The sequence below is a fragment of the Phascolarctos cinereus genome, unplaced genomic scaffold (assembly GCF_003287225.1).
Source record: "Phascolarctos cinereus isolate Bilbo 61053 unplaced genomic scaffold, phaCin_HiC Scaffold_2;HRSCAF=192, whole genome shotgun sequence".
Classification (NCBI taxonomy): Eukaryota; Metazoa; Chordata; class Mammalia; order Diprotodontia; family Phascolarctidae; genus Phascolarctos; species Phascolarctos cinereus.
This window is the reverse complement of record NW_027555625.1, coordinates 322,183,261-322,207,194: the sequence shown is the minus strand read 5'-3', so window position 1 is coordinate 322,207,194 and position 23,934 is coordinate 322,183,261. Positions and strand designations below refer to the sequence as shown.

General features: G+C 38.4%; 1 protein-coding gene across 8 annotated transcripts in view; it reads left to right on the top strand.

Moving 5' to 3' along the window:
* The window catches only part of CHD6 (chromodomain helicase DNA binding protein 6), a 183,841-nt gene that overhangs the window by 61,335 nt on the left and 98,572 nt on the right, over positions 1–23,934 (top strand). For 5 of the 8 annotated variants that reach the window (XM_020998891.2, XM_020998892.2, XM_020998888.2 and 2 more), the window contains 3 exons: positions 8,140–8,651; positions 9,161–9,308; positions 10,752–10,901. In XM_020998891.2, coding sequence (XP_020854550.1) covers positions 8,140–8,651; positions 9,161–9,308; positions 10,752–10,901 — 810 coding nt within the window. The remainder of the gene's footprint in view (positions 1–8,139; positions 8,652–9,160; positions 9,309–10,751; positions 10,902–23,934) is intronic. The other 3 variants (XM_020998890.2, XM_078150234.1, XM_078150235.1) reach the window with 1 other exon arrangement.

Genomic DNA, 23,934 nt, shown 5'->3' with positions numbered 1-23,934 from the left:
GGGAAAAACTTGGACTGGATATATACATCTGTGAGTCATCTGCATAGAGCTAATAATTGAACTCATGGGATGAGAGTATAGAGGGAGAAGAAAAGGGGAACATCCATAGTTAGGGGACATGATACAGATAATGAACCAGTAAAGGAGACCAAGAAGGGGAGAGAGAGAAAACAGACAGAAAGAGAGTAGAGAGAGAAAAAATAGAGAACCCAGGAGGAGAAGGTAGTTAACAGTATCAAATACAGCAGTTAGGATACATACAGAAGGATAAGGGTTTTGACAGTGCCAGTTGAATGATGAGTTCAGGAGGCACATTTTAAAGGACTGAGAAGTGAGTGAGAGAAAAGAATTTAAGGCAGCAAGTGTAGGAAGCTTTTTCTAGGCTTTTGGCTCAGAAAAGGAGATATACAGGATGATAGCTTAAGGGAAAGGTAAGGTCTACTGAAGTCTAGTTTTTTTCATGGTAGGAGAGATTTGGGCATGTTTGATGGCATTAGGGAAGGAACTAGTATATAGAGAGAGATTGGAAAATAAAGAATGAAGAAAGATTGATGAAGACAGGAGAAGACTGGACTAAGGACACATGGAGAATGGCCACTTCATTATCAGAATTTGGAGTAAAAGAGGAGAGTGATTTTTGGAATGAAGAGAAGAGAATGAAGAGAATGTTGAATAGCCTCAATTTCCATAGTAAAGTAAGAGGCAAAGTCCTTAGTTAAGAGGGGAGAAGGAGGGAGCCGAGTGGGGGACTTGGGGAGGGAAGACCAGGTTTGGAATACCTGCTGTGGTGAGTGAGATAAGGATAATTAGGGAGGAATAAATGGACTTGTGAAGCATTGAGGGTCCAGTTGATTGAATAGTTGCTGCTTAGTCTTCCATACAAATGTACAGAGAACATAATCAGTTGGGTGCGTGTGTGTGTGTGTGTGTGTGTGTGTGTGTGTGTGTGTGTGTGTGTGTGTGTAAAAATCCATTTATCTATCTGAAGTAAGGAGCAAAATCTTCGCCTAACTTTTCTTGTTTATTTCATCTTCTCTTTCCTGGAGACAGCCAACCCAGTGCTGTTTGTGTTGGATTCTTGAAGAAGCTAGAATGCTAGCCAAAGTAGTTCCTGTTTGAGCAAAGCCCCTAGCTATTTCAGCCCATCTAAAAGTCTACTTCCCTGACTGTGGGTATCTCTAGTCTTTAGAATGGACAACTTTTCTTTTTTCCCTTCTGAGTTCTCCCCTGATTCTCAGCCCGTCTCCTGCACACTTTGGAGTGCTCTTATTTGCTGTTAAGTTTGTTTGCTAACTGTAGGCCTCTTGTTGAAGTCCTGTCATAAACCCTTGTTTCCTTGGATGTTGAAAGTCCTTCTCTGGTATTGAAAGATTCTTCTAAGATCTGGCTGGTACAACATTGACGCTGCAGTTACCTCCTTTACCCTGCAGTCACTCCTTTTATCCTGGAGATACAAATGTCTCTGACCCCTGAATGTTCTTTCTCATACTAGGCCTATTTATCTTTGCCCTTGTTTGTTTTTCTGAAACAGATTCACTGATTTGTTTGTGATACAGGAGAGGAGAGTTAGGAATAGACTAACCCACGTATTAGATTTTGAGATATCACGTTCTGAAGGGTTCAGAGAAAAGACCAGATAGGCTTTCATGGCCTAAAATTCATGGTATCGTAGATTTAAACCTGGAAAGAATCTTGAAGATCATATTGTCTAATCCCTTCATTTTACAGATGAGGAAAATAAGTCATGAATATTTAACTGCCCGGGATCTAGGTGGCAGCATTGAGATTTTAACCTAGGTCTTCTGATTCTACACCCTGTATTCTTTCTACAAAGGAAGTTGGCCCAATGGGGATAGAAAGCTATCAAGAATAAAATTCTGAAACCACAAAGACAAATAATTTGATGAGGAGAAAAAGAATTTAGCACTGGACTTGTAGTAAGGAAGACTAGTGTTTAAAATCTGCCTCTAATACCTACGAGCTGTGTAATTCTGAGCAAATCACTTACTTCCCTGACCTCCATTTCCTCATCAGTAAAATGAGGGTGGTAATACCTGTAGCACCTACTTGAGAGGGTTGTTTGGAGTCTTCAGTGACACCGTATATATAAAGCCTTTTTCAAACTTCAAAGTGCCCTATAAATGTCATCTATTATGAAGTGATGATCATGCTTACAAATGATATCAGTCACCAAAGTAGAAAGCCGGGACAGATATCAGAGGATGAGTACAAAAATACAGCCTAGCCCTGTAATATCATACTGTCAAGAGGCAAAAGTTTTAGATTGAGACTAGCAAGAAGAGCAGAGAAATGAAATAGAAACCAACATCTTAGGTACATTGGGGGAAAGAGGAGCATCAAGGAAGAGATGGGACCACTGCTTGGGGTCTGTGAGCTAGTAACATGATGAAGTTGGAAGGCAGAGCTGCTCACTTCTTATTTTGTTTCTGTTTTCTTTGCCAAGGTGGCAGCAGGGTGTAGTGGGAAGAGCCCGGAATTTAGAGACAGAAGCCTGAAGTTTAAGTCTCCTCTCATTATTTAATAGCTATGGACTTTAGGCAAGCCATTTAACAGCCTTGCTGGGCTTAAATTTCCTGACCTTCAAAATGAGGGGATTGGACTAAATCATCTCCAAGGCCCCTTCCCGGTTAGAAAATTGTGTTCCTCCTACCTGTCTTTACTGCTCCTCAGTCATCTTTGCTACATCTTCATCCAGGTCATGTCCACTAAAACCATGGTTGTCCCCCAGGGCTCCTTCTTGGACTTTCTCCTTTTTTCCTTCTTTACTACCTTGCTTGGTGATTTCATCAGCTCCCATGATTTCAACTCTCATTTATATACGCATGATTCCCAGAGTTATGTATCCAGCCTTAAATTCTTTTGAGTTTCAGTCTCACGTCACCAATTGCCTTTTGGACATCTTGAACCAGATGTCCTGTAGGCATCTCAAACTCAATTATGTCTAAAATAGAACCATTATCTTTGTTTCCAAATTCTTCTGTCTTCCCAACTTTTCTATTACTGTTGAAGGTACACTACCATCCTTCCAAGTCACCCAGGTTTGCAACTTTGGAATCATCCTTAATTCCCCATTTGCATTCACCTCACATATATAGTCTGTTGTCAAATCATGTCATTTCTACCTTCTCAACACTCTTATATACATCCTCTTCTTTCTATTCATACATCTACTCTAATATAGGTCCTCAACACTTCTTCTTGGACTATTGCTATAGCCTGCTAAAAACTCACTCCGCCTGAAGTCTGTCCTCACTCCAATCCATCCTTCATTCAGCTACCCAAGTGGTTTTTTTAAAAGCATAATTCTGACTATATCATCCCCCTTCTTATTAAACTCCAGTGGCTCCCTGCTATCTCCATTACCGGATATAATGTACTGTGTTTCGCATTTGAAGTCCTTTAAAACCTGTCTCTTCCTATCATTCCACTGTTTGTACACTATACAATCCGTATGCTCTACAGTCCAGCTACATTAATTTTTTAGGCCCCCATGCATGGAAATATTTTCCATCCTCACCGGTACTTCTTGTCTTCACTCAAGACTCAAATACTGCTCTCTTCAGGAGATTTTTCTGGCTCTCCTCATTCTAAGTGACTTCCATCTTGAGATTATATTCCATCTATGTACATCTTATATATATGTAGTTATTTGAATATTGTTTCTCCCGTTAGAATTTGAATTCCTTAGGACTAGGGACTGTTTTACCTGTCTTTATATCCTTAATTCTTAGCATAGTTCCTACCATATAGTATGCATTTAATAAATTTGTGTTGACTTTCTGGCTAACTGATTAATTATGACATCCTTGGAAGTGGAAAGAACAATAAAACGTTTAATAGAGTTGATATTCAGTATAGAGTAGGAGACCGTTTAGCTGCCTTTGATACTAAGAGTCAAGGCACTAGGCTCTGTTGCACTACTTTGATGGCTGTTCAGATAACTGTTAGATGTGTTTGCTGAGCTACTTTCACTTATCTTTGAAAGATCACAGAGATATAGAGGGTAGGCAGGGTACTGAAGGACTGGAGAAAGACAAAAAGCCTAATTTCCCAAAAAGAGAAGAGAATGAAATCTACAGACTATAGACTGGTAAGCTTAATTCCTGGAACAAGTTTAGATCATTGTATTAAAGGGGTGGTTAGTGAGCATCTGAGAAAAGGAAGTTGTAATCACAAAAAACCCAGCATGGTTTCATCAGGAACAGGTCATGCTAGACTGACCTCATTTCCTTTTTGACAAGTTAATAGACTAGTAGATCAGCAGATTGTTGTAGATTTAATTCATCTAGGTTTTAGCAAAACATTTGACTTTTGTATTTCACTAGAGTTTTGTTGTTTCTCAGTATTAATTTTATGTCTTGTTGAAGGTAATGTGTATGTTGTTCTTTTGGCTCTATTTTCTTCAACCTATAGCATGTATATAGACTTTCTCATGTTTCTCTGACTTACGTGTATTTTTCATTCCTTACAGTATACCAATAATTTTATATGATAATTTATTAGCCATTGCCCTATTATCGGGTGCCTATCTTGTTTCTAGCTTTTTGTTATCATCACAAATGAAGTGAGTATGACCATGTTACATATAGGCATATGTATATAGATCTTTTCTTGTTGTCAATAACCTCCCCATAAATAGTCCTGATAGTTTAGTCTTTGAGTCAGAGTATGAACAACAGATAGTTTTTTTTCAGGGCAGCTAGGTGACGTAGTGGATAGAGCACCGGCCCTGGAGTCAGGAGGACCTGAGTTCAAATGTGGCCTCAGACACATAACATTTACTAGCTGTGTGACTCTGGGCAAGTCACTTAACCCCCATTGCCTCACTAAAACAGGATAAAACAAAACAAAAACAGGGTTTTTTTCTTATAAATATGGCTTTATAGTACGTTTTGGTATCATATTGGGAGCCCTTCACTCATTTTCATAGTTTCTTTGTTTATTTTTCTTTTGTTTTGAAATGTTTTATTGATGCTTATTTTTATTTGCTATCATTTCCCTATTATTCCCCCATAGACCCTTTCCTTGTGAAATACAGTTAAGCAGAACAGATCTTTATTTTGCCCTAAGAATTGTGTTGGGATTTTATCTAATTGTATGAAGATTCCTACTGGCACTTTGATTAATTGATTGTTGTACCATTTCCTTTTAACTTTTTCCTCAATGTAAGTAAGGTAAAGGTGTGTACAAACAGTAGATTATAAGTGATTGTTGTTAAAAGCTAACTTTCTTTAAAACTGATTAGTAAATGAGCCGTGGTTTAAAAAAATTTCTGAGTTCCTAGGTCTCTGGATTTTGCCATAGGGACTATTTTGGTGAATTAACCTTCAGTAGTAGTGACTTTTACAGTGTGTGTGTGTGTGTGTGTGTGTGTGTGTGTGTGTGTGTGTGTGTGTGTGTGTGTATAAAGCACTGGGCCTGGTTGGGAAGACCAGAGTTCAAATTTGGCCTCAGACACCCTGGGCAAGTCACTTAACCTGTCTGCCTCTGTTTCCTCGCCTGTAAAATGGAAATAATATTAGCACCAACCTCCCAGGATTGTTGTGAAGATAAAATGAGAAATGTGTAAAGTGCTTTGCAAACCCCAAAGTGTTATAACTGAATTATTTTATTTATATTTATTAATTATATATTATATATTTTTGTATGTGTTTGTCTCCATTTCAATGCAAATTACTTGAAATTGGACACTATTTAATTCTTTGTACTGTTTGACTAGTTATCCTTTTTCTCTTTTACTTTTATATGAAAATGTCCCTTTTAGGAGTGTTAGATTAAAAATAAAAAATACATTTTCTAAAAATATTTTTCCTCTTTTCATAAGTAAACTTCTAGGGGGAAGAAAACTTGTTGCCTTGTCTTCTCTCTCATTTCTCAATCTTAAGTCTATGCTTTTGAGTTTATTAATAAAACTGTTGGGGCAGCGAGATGGTACAGTGGTTAGAGTACCAGGCTTGGAATTAGGAACTCTCATCTTCCATGAGTTCACATCTGGCCTCAGAGATTAGCTGTATCACTTAACCCAGTTTGCCTCAGTTTCCACATCTGTAAAATGAGCTGGAGAAGGAAATGGCAAACTACTCTACTATCTTTGCAAAGAAAACCCCAAATGGGGTCATGAAGAGTTGGACACGACTGAAAACAACTAAACAATAAATTAAAATTGTAGTCTCCAAAGGTAGTAATGGTCTCTTCATTTCCAGTTCTGATTTCAGTCTAGGTTTCCATAGGCATTTTAGTGTGTCCAAAATTAAACTAATTTTACCCCAAAAGTCCACCCATCTTCTGAACTTACCTGGTTACTCAAAGGCATTATCATGCTTCCATTTATCTAGGATTGCAAACCCAATATTATCCCAGTCTATACTCTCTCACTCTGCATAGCTAATCATTTGCAAATCTTGTGGTTTCTGTCTGCACATCATCTCTCACATCCCTCTTCTTTCTATTTTCATGGCCAGGAGCCTGGTTTAGGTGCTTATAACCTCTTTCCTGGTCTTCTGTAGTAGTCTCCTAATTGGTCTCTCTGTCTCAAGTCTTTTCCTGTTTCCACTTCATCCAGACACAAAATACCAGGCTTGTTGTCCTAACTCAGTATAGTATCTCTTCTGCTTAATTTGTGTAGTAAAAGAGACCTGAATGTGGGTATAATGTTCAGAAGAGGTAAAATGACCACGTCACACTCAGGCTTCATTGTTTTATTCCCCCAAGGTCTACCTTCTTTGCTTCCTTGTCCAGAAATATGATGCATAGAAGCATACATGGTATAGTATGATAATATATACACAGTACTGTATACTGTGCCTCAAGTGATTTTCCTAAAGTACAGGCATGGGTCTACCTGATAAACTCAAGTGTCTTCTCATTTCCAAAAAATCAAATATAATCTCTCTTTCCCCTTTAAAGCCCTTTATAACCTGACCCCCAGCCCACCTTCTAGCTCTCTTATACTGCCTTATTCCCTTCCTCACTTTTCATGGTCCAGCCAAATTGGCCGCCTTCCTGTTTCTCACACTTGACATGCCGTTTCCTGTCTCCATGCCTTTACACTAGACAACCCTCATGTTGATAATGTACTCCTTCATCACCTCTTCTTCTTCTTAGAATCCCTTGTTTCCTTCAGTACTTGGTTCAAATCCCACTGTTTGTAGGAAGCATTTCCTGATGTGGTTTTCTTTGCTGCTAATTTCCTCTCCCCCACCAATATTACCTTGTATTTCTTTCATATATACTTACATATGTATGTATTGTTCTTCCCCCCACCCCAATATAATATAAGCTCCTTGGGATCAGGGACCCTTTTATTTTTGTTTCTAGAAGCTCTGTTACGTGTTGTAAGAACTTAATAAATGTTTGTTCATTCATGGATTATTGAAACTATATAATATTCTTTCTGTCCAGGAGTGTGCTATAGCCTCAAAGTAGCAAAACTAATTTTGTTTGCCTTGTTTTATGTGTTTCCTTTTCTTTTTTTTTCTTTTCTTTTTTTTAGGCAGTTGGAGTTAAGTGAGTTGCCCAGGGTCACATAGCTAGTTAAGTATCAGGTGTCTGCATCTGGATTTGAATTCAGGACCTCCTGAATCCAGGGCCTGTACTCTATCCATTGTGCCACCTAGCTGCCCTGTTTCATGTATTTTTGACCATAGTGTGCTATGCCATGTCTGCCCTCTGTATTTTATATCCAGACAAGGAAGTAAAGAGGGTTGCCTTCAGAGGGAATGAGACAATAGAGCTTAAGTGGAATCCAGTCATTTTACCTCTTCCAGATATCATATGCACATTTAGTTAGGTTTTTTTTTTACTTCATAAATTAAGATAATAGATAAACATAAGAGATACCATTCTGCGTTTTTACAGCATAGCTGGTATTTTGTGTTTAACACTGGTGCCAGAGACTTTTTGGTGGAAGAAAATGGTTGGGGCCCTCTGGAATATGATTCATGAAAGTTTATATCTATACTATAGAAATTCTTAAAACCTCAGGATATGTTGGTTTTCCCTGGTCACTTACAAAGTGTGGTAGAGGGAATTCTCTGTGTGCATTTGAGCTTATAACAGATCTTTAAGTATTGAGTATTAAAGGGAGATTAAATCTTTTTTTTTGTCTTATATTTCCAGCAGTTTTCAAATTTAAAAGTTCTGAGTCGCTCCCCAATGTCTGATGCTTCTGTCACTTGTGAGTACAAGTCTCAGTCTTCATTTGTTAGCAGCACTGATCAAGAAGAGAAAATTACAGATTTGGCCAGTCACTGTATCCTTGAGAAGGACCTCTATCCAGCTGAAGACACTGATCACCTTTTCCCTAGGAAAATGACATCCCATAATGGGATGGAGGACAGTGGAGGCGGAGGCACGGGGGTGAAGAAGAAACGGAAGAAAAAGGATCCAGGTGAACAAGAGGCTGTGGAGAAAGGAGTCAAGGATAAAGAACCCAAACCAAAGAGGAAGAGAGAACCTAAAGAACCAAAAGAACCTAAAAAGGCCAAAGAGCCGAAAAAGCAGAAGGAGCCGAAACAAAAGGAGGCCGTTAGGAAGTCTAGGAAACCGAGGGAGCCCAAACCATCCAAGGATGCTAAAGACAAAAGGGGCAGTGCGGATTCTACACCCAGGATGAAAGCCAAGAAGGCCAGGTTGGCGTCCTTTTTTCTAGTGATCGTTATTCCTTGTCTTTTTCTCCATCGAGTCTGGAAATGTTAAAACCATGTTGCTTAATTTAGCGTATGAGGACTGCATCTAGACTATGTGAGTTGAAAAAGGAGTTAAAGTCTCTGTGGCTTTAATTTTAAGGATCTGACCTAGGAAGACTTCTGCCTTCCAAGCAGACCAGTAAGTCTTGAAAAGACTTTTACTTTAAGTAAACATAAGCAAAACTTCTGTTTTGATGAAAAACTAAAAATCCTATTAATACTCTTTTGGTCTTGGGGCCATATGTGGTATGTGTTTTTGTTTGGGGGGAAAGGGGGAGGTGAGGGTCTCCAGACTTTAATTCACATTTTCTGAACCACTTCCCAGCCTGTGTGTACGTCTTGAATAAGCAGTTTTATAATCTATGTGTGTATTTGCTACTAGAGTTTTAAAAACTGCCCAGTGGATTTAATTCATTATGTCAGGAAGTTTAACTCTTAATTTTCCCTTGTAGCAAGGAGCAAGGACCAACTCCAGTAGAGAAGAGGAAGAAAGGGAAGAGGAAAAATGATCTATCAGTGGAAAGCCTAGAGCTGGATCAGGGCCTGTTGAGTTCCTCTCATCGGAACCCAGAGGAATCCACGGAGTCTGCTGACAGCCAGGTATAGCTGTGACTGGGAACCATTTTGAAAGACAGCTTCTAGATGGGATCTTCCTACTGCTGTTTTATTACTGATTTATTCCTGCCTCTGGTTTCCTTCTGTAAACTGAGTCCTGGGACTTGGTCAGAGATACAGAAAGTAGTGAACAGGCCTTTTTTTAGTGTACTCTTTTGGGACCAGTGTTCTTTTCAGAGGGAGTTATGTCCTTCTAAGAATTTTAGGATCCAGATTGCTATCACTGTTTGTACAAGTAATTTTAAAATCTGAAGGCTTTAAAGTGTTGAGTTAGAGATATGAATGTGCTCCTTATTTCACCAAAGTCAATTTAAAGCCCACCTAAATCTCATTCCTACAAACAGTGTCCAGGTGAATACTGCTTTAGGTAGGAATTTCCCCCTTGATAGACAGAGCTGTCTTTTTTTTCCTTTGATTCAACAAACATTCATTAGTTGTGTAGGGTACTGTGGTGGGTGCTGGGGATATGAAGACAAAAACAACAACAACAATAACCAAAAAAACCCCAGCTCTTTCCCTCATGGAATTTAGTCTTCAGCTTGTTTCGAAGGTCCTGGAAATGCTAACTTTCTTGAAGTGCCCCCAGCTACTAGTTGAGCTATTCTGTTTTTAATGGACCGTCTGTGATCATGCAGTTCCAGCCTTTTGTGGACCTTGTCTACATCTCAAAGCCTTCTAAACTGTGTTGGTCATAGGATCATAGAATCATTGATCAATAGGCAGAAGGAGGACCTTAGCGAGAGGAGTAGGTCAGCATCTGAGGATAATCAATATTCTGGCATGCCAAATAAAAACATTGCTTGTAAACTAGGAGTGCATGGATTTTTTCTAGCTACAGTCATGGTTCCACAATTTCTGTATCGTATAAGAAATAATGAGGGTTAGCAAATAAGAAAGGTAAGGGTAAAGAAGGAGGATGGTGAACTTGTGAGGCAGGTAGAGATCGATGGGGCTTGGGATGAGTAAGGCAAGTAGTCTTCATGAATCTAAAGGAGGATGTAGTCAGTGTGGCAGAGTAATGAGAATGGTTTTCAGATGTGGCTTTGGGAGTTCATAAAATTATAGTCATCTTGCTTAGAAGTAAGCTGAGCCTGTAGTAGGAAAGTTTTGGTAGAGATTTGGAGATAACAGAGGAGATATGAGTTCATGTAGCTTTTGATTCAAGTCAGGTTCAGCACTTATTAGAAAAGAATTGTTTGACAAAGTGTGAAAACATCAACTTTGTGAAGTCTGATGTTCACGTATTGGGTTTTCCTAGGGAAGAGCGCACACACCTGAATAGATGCTGGTAAAACTCATTGGATTCTTTTGTACCATTCTGAAAAAGAAATGGAGCTTCCCTCCTAAATCTTGTGGACCTCAGGTCCCTGAAATTTGGCTTTGGCAGAAGGAACAATTCCTCCCTGATTAGATTTGTTTGTTTTGTAGAAACGGCGCTCAGGACGGCAAGTGAAGAGAAGAAAGTACAATGAGGACCTGGACTTCAAAGTGGTGGATGATGATGGGGAAACAATTGCAGTTCTGGGGGCTGGCCGCACTTCAGCCCTCTCTGCTTCCACATTGGCCTGGCAAGCAGAGGTATGATCACTAGAAATAAGACCGGACTAAATAGGGCACTTGACTTTCAGGTTTTGTTCGCTCAATCCTGTTTTTGTAACTGCCTCTTGAGAGGGGAAACCCACTAAGTTCCTAAGCAGCTCATTCCACTTTCCTATAGCTCTGCTATAATCTAATACCATTATTTGGGTGGGATTAGGAGCTGGGTATTTGCAAATGTTAGTAGTCATTCTTCTGCCCACCTCTTTAGACTGCCTAAAATACAAACTGCTAGTCTATTAATGTAGGCTAACTTTATCTAGCTTATTATGAATTACCACTTCCATGACAATTATTCCAGACACATTTTTTCTCCTACCATTTGCTTTTGTATTGAATTTACTGTATAATGGTTGGAATATCTGCAGCATTAAATAACCCATCATCCTCCAAAAGAACATTTTGGCATGTTCTAGAAGAGCCTGTTAGACTGTAATTCATTAACACCCTTGTTTTGGAAGAATAAGATAAAACTTTACCAAGGTTCCTACTTTATAGGATGCTTTAGAGATAATTTCTACTTCTTGGTTTCCTTAAGTGCCTTTGCCATCATCAAACCCAGGTTTTCTGACTGTTAAGTAAGTCCAGTGCTTCCTGTTATTGTACATTTTTATCCTCTTTTACCTAACTTCCTTATACCTTTTTTTTTAACTATAGGAATTGATGTTAGTTAACATTCATTCATATCTTCTCATATTCTTGTTCTCTGATATTGATGTCAAAGATAAACCCATTGTCTCTGTCTTACCCAGGCTCTGTATCTCCCCGCCTGCCTATCATAGAGTTGTACACACGTTACGCTCTCAATAAATGTGCGAGTTACGTTTAATTGATTGCTTTGATTCACACAGATTTCTTCAGCCAGATTTGATATCTTCCTTTAGATTCTTGTGACATATTTTTAATAGTAACCACAGTTCTAATAGCAGATAATTTCTGTCCCATGGAAAATTATCTTTCTGAGCATTAAGAAAATCTAAAAGAAATGAATGTGACAAAGTAATCAGGAAGAAAAGGCTGTGTATATTTTGCTTGTTGACAAGTGTATGGGGTGAACACTTGGGTCTTAGAGATAATTATTAGCTGTAAAATTAAATGCTAGGCAAATATGTCAGAGGGTATCTAGTCTTCCCTAAACCCATCCTTTGTTATTATACTCACTGCCCTGAGGCCAAGTTTCAGGTGTTGGCCGTTACAAGATAGGAGAGTAGTGGTGGCAAACGACCTTGATATCATGAAATAGTGCCTCACTTTTGGTTCCTTGTTGTTGGCCATTAATTAACAGTGAATTTTCTAGAAAATGGTATGCACATTCCATCAGAGTTGTTGAATGATGAATATGTGTGTGCATAGGGAAGATCAGACTTCACATGGACTAAGTTACATCTAGAACAGTCATCTCTTTTCCATCTGCCTTTGATAATTGTGACACTCTTCACCCCAGGCTGGATTTCCTTGCCCTTTCTCATTACATCTCATTCTGGTCTATAACTTCTGTTTCATCTGCTTCTGAAGTATTCACACTTTTTCTTTACTATACATAGGAATTTGGTAAAAAACAAAACAAATACTTAAATATGAAAAACAAGCATATTTTAATTCATCTTGTCCTCATAAGCTTGTATAACAGACAGTTGGTCTGTGGGTGTTTAATTTGTTGCTGTCTTCTCATTGAGTTCTAAGCTTTTAGTGAGCAGGTTATAGTGACACTTTGGATGAATTTTGGAATTCGCATTTAATAGTTTTGAAACACTTTAAAGCACCTACTGTGTGCGAGGCCTTGTGCTAGACCCTGAGGTTACAAAGTCAAAGAGCAAATCCCAGGCCTTAAAGAGCTTACTTTTAAGTAAAGACAAAGTATATTAAAAAAAAAATAAAGTAATTTCAAAGTAGCACTTGACTCTATGTCATGTGCCTAAAGATTACTTATGTGATACATAGAAAGTCCAAGAGACATAATTTCTGGGTAATTAACAATCATTTTTTAAATTACGGCTAGCAAATAATTAATAGTCAGTTGGCTTTCTCTCTCAATGCTTATATGCCCTTGGAAGAGTGGGTGTTTCTGACAGGCAGAAATCAACTCTGATTGATTGGTTAACAATTAATGAAAGAATTAATATTATAATGAGAGGTGGGCCTGTTCTAATGAGGGGCTAGGGGATGTGACTTTACTTATGTCACTCTTACTCCTCTCTACTCAGATCACCCCCAGCCTCCAGCAGTCTAGACAAAAGAATCTACCTCCACCTAAGCTTGCCTAAATAGAACACAATGGGCCTGAATTCACTTAGATTACATTATTTTAGTAAGGTTTTCTAGTTGGATGGGGTCCCAACCAACTATGCACCCTCCAGAGACTGACTGTATAACCTACAGGAGGTTATTTCTGAATGAGGAAGTAGAAAGGGGAAACCTTAATCTCAATTAATAGTTGGTTATTGATATGAGTGAATAATCATTTTTTCTCACTTAATATTGACTTTTACGAGCACCCTTATCAGACTGCCGTTCACATGTATCTTATACCATCTCACCCTTCTAAGCCTTTTTGCATCCTTTTTTTCAGTAATAAGTACTTAATCTGTAACACTCAGGAAATTAAATGCTATGTGTCTGGTCTGGAATTTCAAACAGTCATTGCAGGCAAAAACTAGATGAAATAAAGATAGTGACATAGATTATGAACGTTCTTAAGATTTCAGCTAGCAAAGTAGAGTGACAAATGTAGAGTCATTGTAATAAGCATTCTTTTGCTATCATTATGAAAGTCATAGACATGAATGAGTTAATCTCGCATCTAGGATTCACCATAATAACCCAAACAAAATTTCTGCTGAAAAAATACTGACAGAATAAAGTACTAGAAAGAATATAGCAAAAAGAAGAGCTGTCCATATATAATACATACCATTTAGGTTTGTCACTTCTGATATCACTCAAATGCTGATAAATATTTTGCAGCTTGGTTGTAAGTGGGTAGCAATTTAGGAATCAAAATGTGTATCCAAGGGAGGAAAAAAGTGGTTTTTAATAGCAATTTGAAATGATAAGGCATTTTAGAGTGATCACTATATAAGCTACCACAGGAAGGTATGCAGAGGGGAAAGCTCATACAGTTTTGGTAGTGGAAAAGAGTATGCAGATTGTGGAAAAGAGTAGAGAGACTGTTGATTAGGTGAGAAACTTAGTAGGAGCAGGGAATAGGGAAACATAATTTGGTGAGTTGACCAAATCAGGTCTGGAAATAATTCCAAAAACAGGAATGTCTTAGTTGACCTTCAGGTGTTTAGGAGTCTTTACAGAAATATTGAATGTCAGCATGTTAAAGTAGAACACTTGGTCTTCTAGTTAGTATGGATTACGTGGAAAGTCTGTACAGGAGCCCAACTTTTGCACATGTACTCCATCAAAAAAATTTTAAAGACATTATATCAATTGAATAATGATTAAGAAGCCAAAGAGAAACAATAGTAAGTCCTCTCATCTAGCCTGAGACTGCACAAAAGGCGAGCCAGAAAACAGTTCTCAAAAAAATTACAAATTGTAAACAACTGTATATAAGATGCTCCAAAGCACTAATAGTGGGAGAAATGCAAATCAAAACGCCCATGAGATTTTGCCTTCCACCCAGACCCAGCAGATTGACAGAGATGACAAAAGATCAGAATATTCAAGGTCCAAGAGGTTGCAGAAAGACAGGCATACTAATGCATTGTTGCTAGAACTGTGAATCACTAGAGCCATTTTGGAAAGCAATTTGCCATTAAGCAAATAAAATGACTAAAATATCCATACTGTGACCCAGAGATTCCACTACTATTCTTAAATCCCAAGAAAGCCACTGATAAGAAAATCCCATATACACCAAAATATTTATAGCAGCACTTTTTTGTGATAGCAAAGAATTGGAAACAAAGTAAATATTTACCAATTGTGGAATGTCTAAATAAATTTTGATATATAAATGTAATGGAATGTTACTGGATTGTAAACAATGATGAATATGATGAAGCATGGAAAAATCTTCATGAACTACTGAAGAGTGATGAAAAGCCAAGAAAACAACAGGCACAATGAATGACTACAACAATTAAATAGAAAGTACAATAAGCACAAAACAATTAAAAACTGCAGAGAACAAGCTTGGTTCCAAAAAGGTGACATGATCCCTGCTTCTTTGCAGAGGTTGGGGAATAGGGCCTCAGTTTTGGAATGTTGTTTATATTGTCAGGTTTTCTTCAATTTATTGATAGGTTTTGCAGATTGTTTTACTCTTTTTCTATTAAAAAAATTATTTGTTGTAGGGCATAATTTTCTACTGTCCCCATGTTTAACATTACAGAATGGTGTACAGTGGGGCTGATCCAATAGAGTTTTAACATCTGCACCATCAGTAACTAATTCTCTTTAGCTAGGCCTTTTAAGATATCCCACTTCTTTTTCTGGGTTTGGCTTATTCACTCCAGCACACTGGCAGATCTAAGTTCCCCGAGATAGACCACTAGCATACAGTTACATTTAAGCTATGTTAGGGTTGTGGAGGTAGGTATAACCCTGTTGAGAACAAATATACTCTCCTACTTACCACTCTAGCACCAGTGTGTTTTCTGACTGGCTAATGGAGACTTTTATATTTGAAAGATAATCATTTAAGTAACGGTAAGGCAAAAGACATAATATTGTAGATACTAATACACTAAAGAAAGTACATAAATAATAAGGTAAATCACAATACTCAAACCCAGATTACACTCTTAAACCAATTACAGGAACCTAGCACATGAACACTTGAGGAGTGCCAAATCATGTAATTCAGGTGACTTACAGTTCTAGACTCCAAGCTTCAGTTTTAGTTGTCCATTCAGGAACGTATGCACCACATGAAACTGCTTCTCTCCTCACTGCTTGACTATTGATGTTCACCACTCTTAATCTGGGGAAATTGCCTTCTTTACTTGAACATAACTTTTCATAAGATCTTTCAAATAATCACCACCTTTAAAGAAAACACTTAGAAAGGGTTAGCTCTTAATGTAAATAGCAAGTCTCTAGCCAGAGAACTAAAGAGCTCAACAAATTGGCTCTCTCTGGGCTCTACAAAATAGCCCAGACTGTTACTTACTCACTTGGACATCGAATATAATAAGCACTTAATAATGCATTCCTTTATTGCTCATTCTGTGTCCTACACCAGAGTGCTGGGTGTTTCCAACACCCTTCCCAAAAGTTTCGCCACCCATTCAGAATAGAGCTCAGAGTAACACCCTTCCCCATCCTCACCAGGCTATCAAAGAAGCAGTAATGCCCTTCTGCTTTCCTTTCTGAAGATAGAGGTTGTAGCACAGAGCTGCCCACAACTTTCTGTCACCTGGGATTGCTGCTGCTGTTTGCCAGGAAGGTGATGCCGGAACATGCAAGTGAATTGGATTTAAGTGAGGGAGGGCTGTGCAAAGTCACCAGCCTCACTTTCTCCTCTGGAGCCATCGGGGTCCAGTGGCCAGATATGGATCAGGACAACTGGAGATGGTCCAGGATGCGTTGAGAGACTTTGGCCTTTTCAAGCTAAGGTCCTTAACAGGTCTCAGTTTGACTGAGGCAAGGTGGCTGGGCACTGGAGCTCTTGGCCAATGAAGTCACTTCTTTCTGGCCATTTGGGATTGATCAGCTGAAGCATTCTCTTTGTAACTGCTACTCTGCTCAGGTGGAGCCCTTTTCAGCTCCCTGCTGTCTTCTTTAGCTGTCTCTTCTCTCAAGGTTCCTCTCCTTCCTTTGCTATCCTGTTTGCTGGGAAAGCCTCCTCCTAATTCTTAGTCACTCACTTTTGACTTTAAAAAGTGACAGCTCCCCCAATTTCCCCATCAAGTCAATAGGCCTTTTTAAATTAACAAGCTTTTAAATTTATCTCAGTGCGCAAGTGTTTATTTCTCATTTTCTTAGTTTTACTCACTTTCCTTGGGTGACAGATATGCAAATTAACTGAGGTGCCCATCATACTTTACTTCTGAAAAGGTCCCCCTCTGCAGTGTCCTTGATACTGTCTTTTTTTTCACAAACCTATTTCTCTATTTCTTTTTTTTAATATATAAATTTATTTATTTTTAGTTTTCAACATTCACTTCCACAAGTTTTTGAGTTCCAAATTTTCACCCCATCTCACCCCCCTCACCCCAAGATGGCATGCATTCTGAATATCCCCTGCCCTAGTCTGTCCTCTCTTCTATCTCTCCCCCTTCTCTTATCCCCTTCCCCTTCTATTTTCCTGTAAGACAGGATAGACTTCTGTACCCCATTTCCTGTATTTCTTATTTCCCAGTAGCATGTGAAAACATTTTTTAAACATATGTTTTTAAACCTTGAGGTTTTAAATTTTCTCTCTTCCTCCCTCCCCACCACCCTCATTGAAAAGGCAAGCAACTCAATATAAGTTGTACATGTGCAGTTATGCAAAACACTTCCATAGTAGACATGTTGTGAAAAACTAACTCTATTTCCCTTAATCCTATCCTGCCCTCCCATTTATTCTATTCTTTCTTTTGACCCTGTCCCTCCTCAGAAGTATTTACTTCTGATTACCCCTTTCCCAATCTGCCCTCCTCTCTATCATCGCCCTGCTCTCTTGTCCCCTTCTCCCCCTATTTTCCTGTAGGGTAAGACAGATTTCCATACCCAATTGAATGTGTATGTTATTCCCTCCTTAAGCCAAATCCTATGAGAATAAGATTCACTCATTCCCTCTCACCTTCCCCTGTTTCCCCTCCACTGTAAGAGACTTTTCTTTTCTGTTTTTTTTTGTGAGATAATTTACCCCATTCTACCTCTCCCTTTCTTCTTCTGAGTATAATCCTCTCTCATCCCTTAATTTTATTCTCCAGATATGACCCCTTAATCTTCAACTCACCCTGTGCCCTCTATCTATCTATATATACATACATATAATTTTTTTCCTCCAACTACCCTAATACTGACAAAGGTCTCATGAGTTATAAATATCATCTTTCCATGCAGGAATGTAAACAGTTCAATCTTAATAAGTCTCTTATGATTTCTCTTTCCTGTTTACCTCTTCATGTTCCACTTGAGTCCTGTATTTGAAAGTCAAATTTTCTATTCAGCTCTGGTCTTTTCATCAAGAATGCTTGAAAGTCCTCTATTTCACTGAATGACCATTTTTTCCCCTGAAGGATTATACTCAGTTTTGCTGGGTAGGTGATTCTTGGTTGTAATCCTATCTCCTTTGCCCTCCGGAATATTATATTCCATGCCCTGCGGTCCTTTAATGTAGAAGCTGCTAAATCTTGTGTTATCCTGATTGTGTTTCCACAGTACTTGAATTGTTTCCTTCTGGCAGCTTGTAATATTTTCTCCTTGACCTGGGAACTCTGGAATTTGGCTATAATATTCCTAGGAGTTTTCCTTTGGGGATCTCTTTCAGGAGGAGATCTGTGGATTCTTTCAATTTCTATTTTGCCCTCTGGTTCTAATATATCAGGGCAGTTTTCCTTGATAATTTCTTGAAAGATGATGTCTAGGCTCTTTTTTTGATCATGGCTTTCAGATAGTCCAATAATTTTTAAATTCTCTCTCCTGGATCTATTTTCCAGGTCAGTTGTTTTTCCGATGAGATATTTCACATTGTTTTCTAATTTTTCATTCTTTTGGATTTGTTCTACTGTGTCGTGATTTCTCATAAAGTCACTATCTTCCAATTGCTCTATTCTAATTTTTAAGGAAGTATTTTCTTCAGTAAGCTTTTGGACTTCCTTTTCCATTTGGCCAATTTTTCTTTTTAGGGCATTTTCTCCTCATTGGCTTTTTGGACCTTTTTTGCCATTTGGGTTAGGCTATTTTTTAAAATGTTATTTTCTTCAGTATTTTTTTTGGGTCTCCTTTAGCAAGCTGTTGACTTGTTTTTCATGATTTTCTTGCATCACTCTGTTTTTCCTTTACTTCCCTTACTTGCTTCTCAAAATGCCTTTTGAGCTCTTCCAAGGCCTGGGACTGATTCATATTCTTCTTGGAGGCTTTGGACGTAGGATCTTTGACTTTGTTGTCTTCTTTTGGTTGTATATTTTGATCTTTGTCACCAAAGTAAGATAATATAGTCTTACTCTTTTTGCGCTTCTTGCTCATGATCCCGGCCAATTACTTGAGTTTTAAACTCTTTGTCAAGGTACGAATCTGCTTCCAATGTGGAGAATGTACTGTCCCAAGCTTCAGGGGTTTATACAGCTGTTTTCAGAGATACTTGTAGGGACCTGTAAATTTTCAGTTCTTCCAGGGTGATATGATAAGGGGCGAGGTGTTTACTCCTTTCCTGGCCTGTGACCGCAGGTACTCCTTTCTGTCCTGTAACTGTGAGGAGGGGTTCCTCTCTACAGCCACTATAAGCTCCACCATGCCAGCACTTCTTCTCACCCCAGCACCGCTGCCCAGAACTGTGACCCAGATCCAAACACGGGCAAAGTAAGAGATTCCTGCCCTCAGCACTGGCAAAGAGATCCCTGCGACCCCTCTCTGATCAGCCACTGGATTCCCCCTCAGTCTATGGGCTGGAAGCTCGGGAAGTAGCTCCCCCCCCCCCCGGGCCACGCTCTTGGGGAATGGAGCTGAGACCCCACCTTCCTGTCTCAGCACCACAGAAACAGACTTTTCCCACTAACCTTCTAAGTTGTCTTTGGCATTCGTGGATTGAGAAGTCTGAACACCTCCACAGTTGCCCGAGATTCAGTCCTCTGAGGCCTGCTACAGGTTCGCTGTGGCTTGCGCACCTACGTGGCACTGCGCTCCCAGCCCGGCGCCATACAACTTTCTGATCAACCATCCAGGTTGTCTTGGGCTGGAAATTTGTTTCTCTCTGTCTTTATGTGGGTTCTGCTGCTTCAGAATTTGTTAAGAGCCATTTTTCATGAGTATTTGGAGGGGTTTGGGGGAGAGCTGAAGCAAGTCACTACTTTCACTCTGCCATCTTGGCTCCGCCCCCCTCTTCTCTGTTTCTTAATAAATAAATAATCTTTTTTTCTTCTTCAGAACATTCACTTGTTACCACACATCACTCCACATTGTTGACAGCAAGTTCCATGTCAGACCTCACTTCTGTACAGATCATTTGCTCTCCTAAACTGTACCAATCCTGTCTGAAAGCTATGTTTCTTCATATACATTTTTAGAAGTTTATGTTAAAACAAAATTCTTTTTCTGTTCATATTAGTTATCAAAATATTCATCTACAACAGCTGCAATATTTTATCCTTTAGCAGTTGATACAAACCTCTTCCTTTACACAGAAACACCTTTTCTTTTCCATCATTAACTGATCTTTATGAAAGGAACCTTAAAGATACAGTGTACCTTACAAAGAGATGATTCTCAGGAAGGGAGTGATGTGCAGGGGGAAATTTAAGCAATGTAAGAACAAAAGATACCAATAAATATTAATTTTTTTAAAAGGTAGGCAGAAGTTTATAAATATCCTCTACCAGAGAAGCCAGCTTGAGGGCAGCTAAACAAGTCATCAGTTTGCTAGTACTCTGACCATTGATGCTGTAGGAGCACCTAAAACCTATAATACTTTATTCCAAGGGGGTAAGAAGCCTGGAGTGCTGGATGGTAAAACTTTTTGGGGTAGTGGGATTGGGTGGGAGGGATGGGAAACACTCAGCCCTCTGGGGGGTACAGGTTGGGGGGTGAATAAATAAATAAGCATTTATTTATATAATAAATGTACTATAATATATTATCATATTATTATAATTATATAATAAATATACTAAGCACTGGAGATATAAATAGGAAAGCAAGATAGTCTCTGCTCTCGGCAAACTCACCTTCTAATGGGGAAGATAAAACGTGGAAGGTTTCAGCTGCAAATCAGATGGAAAAATCCCATGATCCTTAGGGTACAGTGAGAAAGGAAAGGTTAGTGCTTCTTCTTTAATGTCACTTACACTGATTTGACTTTATTTGATTTTTCGTATCCGTCCTAGTGTTGAACTATTTAACAGTGTTAATAAGGACTTTGATGACAAGAATCTTTCCTTCAGTAGCTGTGCTGTAGCACTTACAGGAGCAGTTGCTGGACTGAATCTCCAGAGGGATTGCTTTTCAGTACTGTTGGGTTTGGGATCCTGGACTTAACTCCTTTAGCATCTGAGGAGAGATGGTGGTCAAGGTGGTGATGCGATTGGGTCAGCCCAGGGTGAGGGGAAGTCCATAGCTCTCTTGCTAGTGACAGTAAGACCAAAATGCTCCAAGTAGGGAGCTCCAGAAAGGGTCAGAAATGTACAACACTACAACCATGGAACAGAGCTGAAGGCTGCCAGAGCTCTGATCAGGACCTGCAAGATTGTAACATTTTGCACTGAGAACTCTATTGAAGGCCCTGAAGAACATAATACATTGAACCCAGACAATTGAAATGGGCCGAAACTTGCCAGCACTTTGTGTGCAGGTGCAATAGGGGAGGTAGAAAAAAAAATTACCATTACCAAAAGCCCTGCCAGATTGAGTTGAGGACCAAACAGGACTTGACCATTCCATCTAAGAGCGTGGGAGAGGACAGAGTCTGGCCCTGACACAAAGTCCCACTCCACAAATGAAGCCAGTCATGTAAGCAAACTGAAGGCAATACTATAAAGAAATGTCAAAGAATGCCCAAGGAGTAAACTGAAAAGAATAGAATAACTCCACAGCATCTATAAATATAACCTCAAAGGTAAAAAAAAGTTGTCCAGAGAACTACAGGAGTAGTTGGGAGAAATGAAGAAAGGATAAACAGTAATGGTTAGAGCTTTGGAGAAAAGAATTGGGAGGATAAAGAGATTAAAATAGAAAGTAGATTGTCTTGACAGAGGGTGATGGATGCCAGGTGCAGAATGAGATTTGTTTTGAATGTGGCAAATGTGTGATTTTGTTTTGCTTAACAATGCTTATTTCTTACAAGGATTGATTTTCTTTTCTTTATTAGGGGTTTGGTATTCAGGAAGGAGAGAGTGGTGCTAATAACAGTATTGCTTCCTTTGACTGTCTCCCTTGCCCCCCAAAATGAAAATAAAATATGACCATTGAAGCATTTTTTAAGTGCCTAGAAGGAAACACAGAGGCAGGATGGGTTTGATAGTAATATGTTGAATTTATAATATTCTTTTTTTTTGAAGCAAGCTATATATATAAAACAGAGAATTTTGCAGTTTTATCTACACTACTGTTTTCTGTTCTTTTTTGTAGATGAGAATGTTCATTTTTTTTGTTCTTGTTAAGTTTAAAACTTTTAAAATACAATGATTTTTTTTAAAAAAAAAGAGAAGGTAGAAAACCTTATCTATATAATGGAGATTCCTTGAAAATTATTATGGAGAAAATAAAACTAATGATTTTATGAGACAACAAGAAATATTAGAACAAGATAAAAATATTTTAAAAATAGAATAAAATGAGGTATCTACTAGAAAACAGGGAAAGGAAGAGAATTGAAGAATCATTAATCACTGAACACAATAGCTTAAACAGAAAACCTGGATGATACATTTTAAGAAATAATAAATGAAGAGTGTCCAGAGCTATTAGAAGCAGGGGGCAAAGTGAAAATAGAAGAGAACCACCATTGCCTCCTGAAAGAAACTCCCAGTAATGTAATTAAAAACAAGAGCTTCTTAGTCAAAGAAAAATTACTCTTAAGTCAATATAAAGAAAGTCTGAATACTAAAGACTCCCAGGATCTCAGAAAATTTGGCACCAGTTACTATCAAGTTAAGAAAATCTCAGAATGTGACATTCCAGAAAGCAAAAATAAAAATTTGTAACTAAAGAATAATCTTGCAAGACTTAGTATAATCCACTGAGTAACGGAGCTGGAGGTAGTCTTTTAATGGAATATAGTACTTTCAAAACATTACTGCTAAAAAGGACCAGAACTGAGTAGAAGTTTTCAAATGCTAGCACAGAAGTCAAGAGAAACCTAGAAAGGTAAATACATTTGATTAATTAGAAGGGACTAAACAGTGATGGAATACTTACATTCTAATAGGGGTAAAAGAAACAAGGGTACCTGTAGAATGTTTTTGTCTTCAAATGTCATAGAGGAAGTCAATAAGACCAGCAAAGGGCCTGGGAGTATGTTCCATCTTGAGATTAAGAAACAAAGAAAAAGTAGTGGGGAAAGGGATATACCTGGGATAAATTGAGGAACAAGGGTGTGGAGCCTTCAGTTTCTCAATGGAGAAGAATATACAAATGTAGAAGAAGGAGTAGGGAGAATGAGACTCTTGTCAGAAAGATAAATGATGGTTGAACATACACATTTATAAAAAAAGGGTCAGTATAGAAGAACATTAACCTTCAGCGGGAAGCAGGAATGAGACAGGGAAAGGGGGTTTAAGAATGAGGCCACAGTCTGTATAGAATAGTCTGTTGGCAAACAAAACAAAGATCCACTTCAGAGTAAAGATGTAAAGGGGGAAGAGCAATTAAAAAAATAAAATACAAGAACCAGTGAGCTGAATCTGGACAAAAAGAAGAGAGGTGGGACAATTTATTAGAAGCAAATCTCTTAAGTGTAGATAACTAGCGTTGATCACATTCCTTCTCTCTCGGCTTCTTTATAAGGAAGAGATGGGGGGTTAGAGTATATGATGAAGGGAAGTACATGCCTTATTTGTAAAGACCATAAAAAGAATGACTCATCCATAAAAACAGAAACGGTTATCAGAATGTATTAGAAAATATGATTCTACAAAATGTGCTTTACAAGAAATTCTTGAAGTATAAAGATTTGTAGAGTTAAAATAAGAGCTGGAACAGTTTTTATTGTGCTTCAGGCAAACTCAGAAAAGCAGAAAGTGGCTGTAAAGATAAAGGCAACAGTAAAATAGATGTTTAGAAAAGATTAAACTACATTTGTGGGAAACTACATTATGTTTAAAGGCATCGTAGATAAGAAAATAATATCAGTACTTAATACATGGCACTGAATGTCTTGGCATCAAAGTATTTAAAGGGAAAAGTCCAATGTCAGAGA